The 11,773-nt window shown below is 38.1% G+C and overlaps 1 protein-coding gene across 1 annotated transcript; it reads right to left on the reverse strand.

Annotated features, from left to right (window-relative positions):
• Positions 1-919: 919 nt before the first annotated feature.
• LOC129279416 (uncharacterized) lies at positions 920-2,248 on the reverse strand. Its single transcript, XM_054915527.2, has one exon. It carries the CDS (start codon positions 2,246-2,248, stop codon positions 920-922), a length of 1,329 nt encoding a protein of 442 aa, XP_054771502.2.
• Between the last annotated feature and the right edge of the window lie 9,525 nt (positions 2,249-11,773).

Genomic DNA, 11,773 nt, shown 5'->3' on the forward strand with positions numbered 1-11,773 from the left:
TGGTCACGTGACCTGAAACTCAAGCAGGATATTCACTTTTACTTGATTAACCTTATGTCCAAGTTTCATAAACTAGGTCCATATACTTTCTAAGTTATGATGTCATTTCAAAAGCTTAACCTTCGGTTAAGATTTTGAAAATAATTCTCCCAACATGGTCAAAGTTCATTGACCCTAAATGACCTTTGACCTTGGTCATGTGATCTGAAACTCAGGCAGGATGTTCAGTAATACTTTATTAACCTTATGTCCAAGTTTCATGAACTAGGTCCATAGACTTTCTAAGTTATGATGTCATTTCAAAAACTTAACCTTAGGTTAAGATTTGATGTTGACGCCGCCGCCGCCGCCGCCGCCGCCGTCGCCGTCGCCGTCGGAAAAGCGGCGCCTATAGTCTCGCTCTGCTATGCAGGCGAGACAAAAACCAATCATACATAAAAATTATATTAAAGGAGAATGAAACTCTTGGAGCAAGTTAGCTTTTGTGAAAGCAGAAAAATCAAAGAATAAGATCAACAAAAGTTTGAGTAAAATAGGACTAGCAATAGAAGAGTTATGAGCATTTGAATGTCGAGATCACTAATGCTATGGAGATCCTCCCATTGGCAACGCAACCAAGATCTATGATATCACAGATGAACAACTCTCCCCTTTTGGACACTGAAAATATACCCCAAAACATCTCTTTTTGCTCATTCTAATCATATGACAAACGATTCATCAATGATATAATGTTGTGAAACCTCAGTACTTGTCCTCTCATAAAGAGAACACCTCACCTTGTGATAGATTCTATAAAAGTGAGAATATAAGTGAGATAATCAAAACACACCTTGTGCAGAGAAATGTCCTCCAGAACAGCTGGATCCTCAGTCGAGGTCCTCCTGCCAGCCATTTCGGCCCATTATCCTCGATATGGCTATGTGGCAGGAGGCGGGCCAGCAGCATCAAGACAAGATGCCACCTCCAGCTGCTTGTTTGGTAAGTTGGCTTTATATTTATTCCAAATCCAGGCTGAGGACCTTGTGGCGATCTCCATTAGGTCCAAAGCCAGCTTCCTTCTGTTGGTTGTCCCCATTCTTGAGAGGAAGAAATGGAGAGACTTTGTCGCATAACCTCTGCAGCCAATCTCTACTGGGTAGTAGTCTACCTTCCATCCCCTCTCCTTACATTCTAGGATAAGTCCGGCATATTTTGACGTCTTGTACTCATGGGCCGTCTCAATGTTCTCCTCCCATGGCACAGTCAGTTCACAGAGGATGACAGACTTGGACTGCTTCGACCAGACTACCATATCTGGTCGCATGTTGGTAGTCGCAATCTCACTGGGAAAGGTCATCTGCTCATCCAAGTCTGAGACCAATTGCCAATCTCTTGCTAGACAAAGGAGCCTACTTGTGTGTTGTCTAGCTTTTCTGTTGGCTCCAGTACTTGTTCCAGCCTTCACAAATGAGATCATCGCTGGAGCTTTTAATGGCTTTGTCTGGTTTGCTTTCTCAATAGAGATCTTTAGGGCATTGCTCAGTTCTTTCAAGATCTCATTGTGCCTCCATGTATACAGGCCCTCTACCAGAGACACCTGACAATTTGATAGAATGTGTCTGAGTGAACCCTTCTTTCCACATCTATGGCAATTCTCGTTCTCAGTCTTGGCCCACTTCTTCAGGTTATGAGGAGAAGGAAGAACGTCGTAGGTTGCTCGTAACAAAAATTTGAGTGTGCCTGATTCCATTTTCCATATGTCTTTCCAGGATAGCGACCTTGGTTCTACACACTCCCATCGACACCAAGCTCCCTGCTGCACAAGGCCAACTGCTTTAGCGACACGTCGTTCCTCCTCTTTGTGACGGATTTCGTCAGAAACCATCTTCTGCTTCATTTTTGTGCTTGCCTTAAAGAAGTACTGGGTTGGATTCATGCCTAGCCCTGCTCTATTGGTTTGTGTAGGCCCAACCATATCCTTGTGCCTCAGCCGAGATTCCATTTCCTCAACTTCTTGCTGGGCATTCCATTTGCGTCCTGTGCGAATGTCTGGCACAGTCCCCCTAACGACCTGGTCGCTGGAGTCCCTAAGTGTCGAGTACATGTGAGCCTTCTTCACTTTAAACTCCTCTGTAAGAGCGCTCAGGGGTAACTTCAGCTTTGTGGAATGGCCATAGAAGCTTATGTTTGTTGTGCATGGAGGGATGCCAAGCCACTTCCGGATGTGCACTGAGATTCTTTGCTCCATCCTCTCGACATGCGTCATTGCAATCTCGTACATCATCAATGGCCACATGATCCTTGGAAAGAGACCGAACTTTAGGCACCACAACTTGAGTTTAATTATTTGGGAGGGTACATTTATCGATACGCTTAAGTCCATCCTCTACCATTGTTCGGATCTCATTTATCTGGTTCTTATCAGATAGCTCCTTTGTGAACCAGCGTCCTAAGCTCTTGACAGGGGCATCTGATATCGATGGAATGGCCTCACCACCAACGGTGTATAGTGTGTCCTATCATCTAACTTTCCTTTCTTCATGGTCAAACTCCTTGACTTCCTCGGTTTGAACTTCATCCTGCATATAAGTGAAATAAGTACTAAAGCAATGAGGATGTTGTACGTGTGTGACATCACAGATCTTGGTCGCATTGCCAATGGGAGGATCTACATGGCATTAGTGATCTCAATATTCAAATGCTCATAACTTTCTTATTATTCATTCAATCTTCCTCAAACTTTCAACAATATGTTTCTTTGATTTTTCTCTTTGATATGGATTCAGCTGGTTTCAAGGGTTTCATTCTCCTTTAATATAAGTTGTTCATTTATAAGGGGGAATGAAAATATATTTTACTTTCAATCATTATTTCCTGATTGTGTTAACTTTCATTCCCTGATAAATTGTCTTAAAACATTATCAGCTGAGATGTTGATTAGATTATAACTTACCAGAAACCACCTTTGAAATAAGTAAACTCTGTTCAGCTAGTTGTTTCCAAAGTTGATGCTTAAAACTTGTAGTCACTGAGGTCATTACCTTAATTGCATGATCTTTGAAAAACACATGCAATTATGATAACAAAATTAGTGAGCAAGTACAATTACCAGCAGATAATCCATAATGAAGATAGAAGATGCTACAATGTGGCTACACATTAGACCTGTGCCATTTCCATCATCAGTCCAAGCAAGCATTGTTGTCACAGTCATAAGGTCAAAGCACATGTTAACACATTTTGAATACTACACTGACGTACACTAGGAGTGAATAAAATTACAGTGCTAGCTGTCAGGAGGCCCTGAACTTGTAGCTAGATGAACTCATGACAATCCCCATAAACCAAACACAGCTGGGTTTAACATGCAGCAATAAATATGCAGTCGCTGATAAATATATTTGTACCGGTACATGTAGATCTAGCACCATAACTGCTGTTGAGGACATAGACCAAAGCACTTTGTGTCATCATTTCTTCAGTTTGTATTAACTAGAATCTAGATTGATTCACCTGCTGTCTTGAGAGGTAGATCACGATTATGCCGATCTAAGCTCTTTTCTCGGATTTTAGTCTCTAAATATAGTTAGTTAGATCTAGGCCTAGACTAGGTCTACATCTAATGACTTTAAATGTAGATATTCACCAACATTAGACCCTAGACTAGTCCAGAGTAAATACACTCGAGCACTGTCTGCAGTTCACTTGTTAGATTACAAATATTACTAACCTTCCTACTTTAGGCCTAACCCAGGGAGATCCCGCCTGCGAGAGCTCCCTGTGTTATTTTAGGCCTAACGTTAGATCTATGTTAATGTTATTGATATTGTTAAATTCAAATTTTTTTAACACATTGGCCTTACTAAACACTTTTTTCGACATTATTTTGGAAATCGATTTATGCAAAATACCACAAAATATATCTATAAAAGGACACCTTTAAATTTTAAAATACTCACATTAGCGTCGAGAAAATATATCCATGAGTTGAAAGTGTCGAGGTATTTAATCACGAAATGTGAGAAAACGTGTAATTGATTGAAATTGCCGGAGGCATGCACCTAGCAGAAGATCACAAGCGCAGAAAATATGTCAGAGGGAACTAATTGGGGCTCCATGAAATATCTGACCAATCAGAGCACACTTCCGGTTTCGTCACTCTGTCTATTAATAACTCTGACGGCAGTCTGACGGCAGTGTTGCTTTTAGGAAGGTCCACTCGATACGCGCATACAATTGAAGTGCGCGCACAATTTGGTAGGCATGCCAACGAAACCATGAACCGACGCGATACATTCAGAGATCAATAACAAAAAGAATAACAGATTATGACAAGACTAAATTCCAATAATAGAAACAGAAAAATATGAAAACAATTGACAAAAAATGTACCACATTTCAAAATTAAAAATATCACTAGATTATTGTCTTTTGTTTTTTTAATTCTTCAGTAAACAGGATTGATTATGCCATCAAATAAACCAATCTGCTAATTTCACCCCGATTTAGTCAAGCTCATTTTGTGACCGCTATTAAGCTCCGCCCCTCACTTAGCGCACTTTTTTAGTAAATTGTAGAGTAGATTTTTTTTTATATCCTCATTTTCAACATTTTTACTTGATAGACTTTTACAGCAAATATCACGATCATGATTTTCGTTTGGGTAAAAAACAGATTTTGCGTACGGAATTTTCCATTGGACACTTGGGGCGCCATTTCGTTAGATAAAAATTAATTTCGTATGTACGAAATAAATTTTGTGGACGCAATTTCATTTCGTCTCGACGAAAATAAATTTCGTGTGACAAAAACAATTTCGTATACGAAATAAAACTGCATCATGACGAAATTATTTTCATATGAACAAAAACACATTTTGTGTACGGAATGGCGTGAATTAGACGGAATTTACCATCAGACATTTGGTGCGCCATTTCGTTTGATCAAAATTCATTTCGTATGGCACGCCAAATAAACTTTGTGGACGCAATTACATTTCGTATGGCACGCCAAATAAACTTTGTGGACGCAATTACATTTCGTCTAGACGAAATTGATTTCGTGTGACATAAAATAAATTTTGTATACGTCATGACGAAATGATTTTCGTCTGAATGAAAACACATTTTGTGTACGGAATTGCTTGAATTGCACAGAATATACTGGCGGACACTTGGCGTGTCATACGCACATTAATTAGTTCCATTTTATACACTATTACAGGTGGATAGGCCTATATATATGTGTGTATATATATATATATATAGTCAAATGATCTGCTCGGAGATTATAAATAGGTTCAAACAAAGAAAAGTATAAAAACTCCGTGGACAGTAATATTTTAACGAATTTTCGCCCATAGGGCTTTGTCAAGTTATGACAAATTTATTAGATTGCGTCAAAATAATGCATCATAAAAATGCGCGGTATCCAAGCAGTGAGCAAAAGCGCACAAAGGATGACGAAAAGGATACGTCATAAAGGGGAAACGAAAGAAGACAGTAGGAGAAGTAGATAGAGAGAAAATGAGAGAGAGCGCGTGAGAGAAAGAAGAAGAGAGAGTGGGTGAGAAGGAGGGAGATAAGCAAGAAAGAAAAAAAGAAAAAAAGAGAGAAGAAAAAAGAAAAAGAAAGAGAACAGGAAAGAAAGACAAGGAAGAGAAGGTAAAAGAAAAATAAAAAAAGAAGAAAACAAATATCCACGTCAAACGAAATGAGTGGAAAGAAACATTGAGAGAGAAAGAAAGAAAGAAAGAAAGAGCGGGTGAGAAGGAGGGAGATAGGGGAGAAAGAAAGAAAAAAGAGAAGGAAAAAGAAAAGGAAAGAGAAAAGGAAAGAAAGGAAGAGTGGGTAAAAGAAAAAGAAAAAGAAAGAAAAAGAAGAAGAAAAGAAATATCTACGTCAGACGAAATGAGTGGAAAGAAACATTGAGTCCATTGGGTTGGAGACATCCAAGGCGATGGATAATCTTCTCTTCCAAAAGCTTTCTGTCCTCATCACTTCCTTTGCAAGATAGAATTCCGAAGATCTTCATATCATCTATGGTGTGTCCAGGCAAATTGAAGTGACGGGCCACAGGAAGACCTTGAGTGTTGAGTCTAACGGACCTTAGGTGTTCAGTAGCTCTGTCGGCCATCCTACGCTTGGTTTCCCCGATATAGATCAAGTCACAGCGAGAGCAGACGATGGCATAAATCAGGTTGGTGGTGGTACAGGTAAAATCTTCCCTTATTTCCCACGTGCCATTCGGCCCCTTCAGCAAAGTGCAATCAGAAACAAAACGGCACGTGTTGCACCTACGTCTCCTGCAAGATGTTGTTCCTTGCCGCTGGGATTGATTGACTGCAAGTGGTTTCATTCTGGAGTGAACGAGTAAGTCCCTCAAACTCTTGTCTTTTTTGTAGGCAACAATGGGTGGTTCGTTGAATATATATATATATATATATATATATATATATATACATCAGTAACGATATTACGTTCCGCGTGTTGGACATAGAAGATATTAATGAGGCAAAGTGGTAATGCATTGTACTTAGTTCCAACAGTTTATTTTGAATTCCAAATTTTCGACGTTAAACATACGTCTTCTTCTTATACATACATATATATATACATATATATACATATACATGTACATATATATATATATATAAGTGTGATCAATCTTGGCGATGTACGTGTACGGGTCTTCTTCATAATTATATTTGATATCAAGAGTATGGAGAGGGCTGTAGCAAGGTCAATACCAGTCTTCATCAAGCTTTTGGGCACATGCCCTTCATCAGGATCTAAACCAATATATAAAATACAAAATATAGGCCTACTAATAACAATGGTAAATGCAATACAATGCAATATATAACGGAGATAAGTAATTATAGTTCATAAATCATAACCAGTTATTCATATAAGGTAATGATGAGTCAATGTGTAACGAAGTATAGAATATATATAGTTACCGTAAGGTCCGTAAGTAAGTGTTTTGTTGACAGTAAAGTTAAGTGTGAAGTGAGGTCAGGTCACTTAACTAGAAATACGTATTTCTAGTTCAGTGGGTCAGGTGTGCAGCGGCGTAACAGGGGTCGGTGACCAGGGGGGGGGGGGGGGGGGCAAGAGCCCAAAATTTCCCGGTCATATCATGGAACAGGCAATGTCGTCATGACTGTCATTCTTTTATCTTTGTCCCTTCCTGTACTGTGTAATTTTTCTCTTATTTCCTTTTCGCAGCGCCTTGAGCACATAATCAATGTGGATTTGGCGCTTTAGAAATACTCTATTATTATTATTATTATTATAAGACAAAATTTTTGAGGGGGCGATATGGCGTATCGGGCAAATATATATATAAGCGAGCGAGCAAAATTTTTTGACATTTTTATTGCAAAAATCAAATTTTGTGATAGATTTTGACATAATGTTAAAAAGATGATATCATATTTCACCCTCCTCTCTTTCCTTTTTTCTCTCTTTTTTTGTACGCCACGGTGAACAGGATTTTTGTTATGATTGTGAGCATCAGGGCGAAGCTCTATATGCTCGAGGGGGCCGAGTATGGCGCTTCTGGCAAGAAGTAGCTTAATATAGGTCCCGAGCGAGCGAAGCGAGCGAGATAAAAAAATCACCTTTTCATGAGAATCTAACATGAAGATAGATTTTAACGTGATATTCAGAAAAATATAATACACTTTCCTTTCTTTCCTCATTTTTTTTTTGTTTGGTTGTAGAACTTTGGGGACCATGGTCCAAACTCATCCATATAACAGTGCTTTATAGGTGGGGTCCAGGGCAGAGCCCCGGAACCTCTTGATATCAAAGCCATTTTAAACCTTACAGATGGCCACTTATTTTAATCAAATTGCGTGTATATTTACATAGCTTTAACACAACACATAAATTCAATTCAGTTGTGTATCGTAATCATCCAAATATTGTGAGGGGCACACCATAGCAAATGTGGGAAAATTTGTAAAAAGTCGCCAGCGAGCGAAGCGAGCCAGAAAAAAAATGGCCTGTTAAAATGAAATTCTAATCATGTGATAGATTTTTACATCATTATAGCAAATATCATGTCATATATTTTTTTTCATTCATCTCATTTCGCTGCCTCCTTATTTTCTTTTATTTCCCCTTGGCTGTGGAACCACCCCCCGGTACGCCAGTGCTTCAACGTAAAGCTTAATGCAGGAAGGGTCCATATAGGGGCCCGTTATAGAACCCATTAAAAGTTACAGATGAGGAGCCCCCACTGCACGGGTCTTGACTCTTGGACAGAGCATTTGGAGATTTAGCAAGTTTCTGATAGAGTTTAGACTTTCATACATTATATACCATCCATTTTTCTTCCCGCTCGTTATCTCAATCCTCGGCAGCCCGCGAGTGTGTACGTTATCTTGTCCCTATTCTTTATTTTCCAATTTAGATTTTGGCTAATTCCATTCTGCCTTTATTTCCCGCTTTTGTTTGCCTTTTTGTCATCTTTAATTTATTTCCCTGTCTTACTAATCATGCTAATGTATTTGTATATCGGGGCGAATTGTTCTTTCTCACTTGTTCTTTTTTCCTTCCTTTTCCCGTTATCTTTCCGTTTTCCCTTTTTTTATGTTTTTTCTTAGATTTCTTTTCCCTTTTCCTTTCCCTTTCCCCTTCCCCTTTCCCCTTTTTTCTTTCCTTTCCCTTTCCCTTTCTTCCTTTTTTTTCCCGTTTATTTTTAATTTTCCCGGTGAGCTACGCCAGGGGGGGGGGGGGGGCAGCTTGCCCCCCTGCCCCCCCCCCCCGCCTGTTACGCCACTGCAGGTGTGCGGGGATGAGTTCATAAGAGGGTGAAGATGGTCGTTCATTGGTCGGCGTTTATACCACGTGGTCTTAATGTTTTAAGTTTGTGTATCCAATGAGATTCCCTTTTCATGATGGTGTCGTGTTTCTTGGTTTTTACTATTTCGATGGCAGTGATGTTAATGTTGTGTACTGTATCTTCTTCTTCTTATGTTGGTTTGAGTGGCGATTAGTCATATTTGACTATTGTCGCCATTGACTCTATTAATAAAAAATATCACTTCTCACATAATGATATTATTACCAATATGATGTATACATATATGAAATATTATCCTTGTGTATCCTTCTAATAGTAGAGCGGATTAGCCGAACAATTGTGCAAATTATGACTAAAGCATGAAACTTTCACAAGTATTAGTATATGCCGTAAGATGGGAGGTAAATTTATAAATGCCATTTTCGGCCGTTGCCATGGCAACGGATTAATTTCTCCAAAATAACATGCATTCCCATGTAAATGGTAAATAAACATGATATAGATGACCAAAATGATAATTTTCAGGCTCCCAATTGAATACATATGAAATTTAGAAATATTCAAGATCATCAAGAAAGTTCCAATTGGTCCGTTGCCATGGCAACGGCTTGTTTTTCCCCAGAAAAGTAAAAATTTTGATTAAAAAAACGTTGTAGAATATGATTTATCTTTAATTTCCCCTAACTTTACAGTGCTTATCGAAGATATTTTGGTTGCTAAATGTGTAAATTACATCTCAAGCCATTGCCATGGCAACCAAATAACATCTAATTTACAAAAATAACATGTTTGACAAGGCAATGGACAGGTGGAAAATACAAGTGGAATTAACTTAATCTGTATGCTTAAGATTTGACCCCCTCATTTGAACAAAAAATACAGAAAGTGTTCTGCAGGAGTTCTTTATGAAGATAAAAATTAAAGTTGCCTTGGTAAAGCTTGAATTAAATTTAAAAATAAACAATTTTGCAAAGGACCCGTTGCCATGGCAACATCTTATTTCCCTCTAGAAAAGTAAAAATATTGATAAAAATGTAAAATACATGTACAGTAAGATCATCATTCCATTTTCCCTAATTTCAAGGTACTAATAGAGATATGTTTGTGACTAAATTTTATAAATATAACATCTTAAGCCATTGCCATGGCAACCAAATAACATCTAATTTTTAAAAAAAGTGGATGATAAGGTTAACAAGTGGAATGCCTCTGGCCGTCTCACCTGCATCACGCGATTCAATATAGCAGCAGTGCTGATTTTGAAAACTACTATAACTCGCACAAGATGTTCAGTGATACGTGGTTACTCTTATTTCCACGTTTTATGAACTAGACCAATACACTTATAGAGATATGATGGCAATTCAACAAATACCCCCAACGTGGCCAAAGTTCTTTGACCTTACATGACCTTTGACCTTGATCATGTGACCTGAAACTCGCACAGGATGTTCAGTGATACTTGATTACTATTATGTCCAAGTTTTATGAACTAGACCAACACACTTTCAAATTTATGGCTGTAATTCAACAAATACCCCAATTTGGCCAAAGTTCATTGACCCTAAATGACCTTTGACCTTGATCATGTGACCTGAAACTTGCACAGGATGTTCAGTAATACTTGATTACTATTATGTCCAAGTTTCATGAATCAGATCCATAAACTTTCAAAGTTATGATGGTAATTCAACAGATACCCCCAATTCGGCCAAAGTTCATTGACCCTAAATGACCTTTGACCTTGGTTATGTGATGTGAAACTCATGCAGGATGTTCAGTGATACTTGATTAACCTTATGTATAAGTTTCATGAACTAGGTCCATATATTTTCTAAGTTATGATGACATTTCAAAAACTTAACCTTAGGTTAAGATTTTGATGTTGATTCCCCCAACATGGTCTAAGTTCATTGACCCTAAATGACCTTTGACCTTGGTCATGTGACATGAAACTCAGGCAGGATGTTCAGTAATACTTGATTAACCTTATGGCCAAGTTTCATGAACTAGGTCCATATACTTTCTAAGTTATGCTGTCATTTCAAAAACTTAACCTCAGGTTAAGATTTGGTGTTGACGCCGCCGCCGCCGTCGCCGCCGCCGTCGCCGTCGCCGTCGGAAAAGCGGCGCCTATAGTCTCACTCTGCTATGCAGGTGAGACAAAAACAGGTGAAAGATACAATGAATATTAACTTAATGTGCATTCGTAAGGTCTGACCTACTCAATTAATTTAGGGGAAAATAATACAGTCAGTGTTCTGCATGAACTAAATTAGAATGATAAACATTGATGTTGCCTTGGTAATACTTGAATTCAACAATAAATATCAATATTCAAAATGGCCTGTTGCCATAGCAACAGATCATTTAGTATAAGTTTTGATTAAAAAAGGGACTGTAGTATCTGATTTTTCTTGCATTTCCCCTAATCTTTGTGTGCTAAACATCGATATGTTTGATGCAAAATGTATAAATAACATCTGAAGCTATTGCCATGGCAACCAGATAATATCTAATACTAAAAAATAATGATTTGGATGACAAGATTTTGGACAGGTGGAAAATACAAATACAAATAACTCAATATGCGAAAAATTTGGCCGGTCATTTAATTTCGAACAAAAATTTCAGTAAGAGTTCTGTATGAGTTCATCAGAATAATAAAATTATGTTGCCTCGGTAATACTTGAATTTAATGATAAATATTAGTGTTTCAAATGTCCCGTTGCCATGGCAACAGCTCATTCCCCCCAGAAAAGTATCATGTTTGATAAACAAAAAAATTGTAAAATCTGATTTTTATTTCATTTGCCCCAATTTTAGGGAGCTAAGCATATATATGCTTGCTGTTAATAAATAAATAACATCTTCAGCCATTGCCATGGCAACCAATTAAGATATAATTTTTAAAACAAACTAACACAGTTGTAATGATAATGGACAGGTGGAATGTAAAGTAAAGATTTACTTAATC

The sequence above is a fragment of the Lytechinus pictus genome, chromosome 2 (assembly GCF_037042905.1).
Source record: "Lytechinus pictus isolate F3 Inbred chromosome 2, Lp3.0, whole genome shotgun sequence".
Classification (NCBI taxonomy): Eukaryota; Metazoa; Echinodermata; class Echinoidea; order Temnopleuroida; family Toxopneustidae; genus Lytechinus; species Lytechinus pictus.

Coding starts and splice junctions, on each gene's coding strand:
- LOC129279416 (XM_054915527.2), bottom strand. CDS start 2,248: ATGACGCATGTCGAGAGGATGGAGCAAAGAATCTCAGTGCACATCCGG.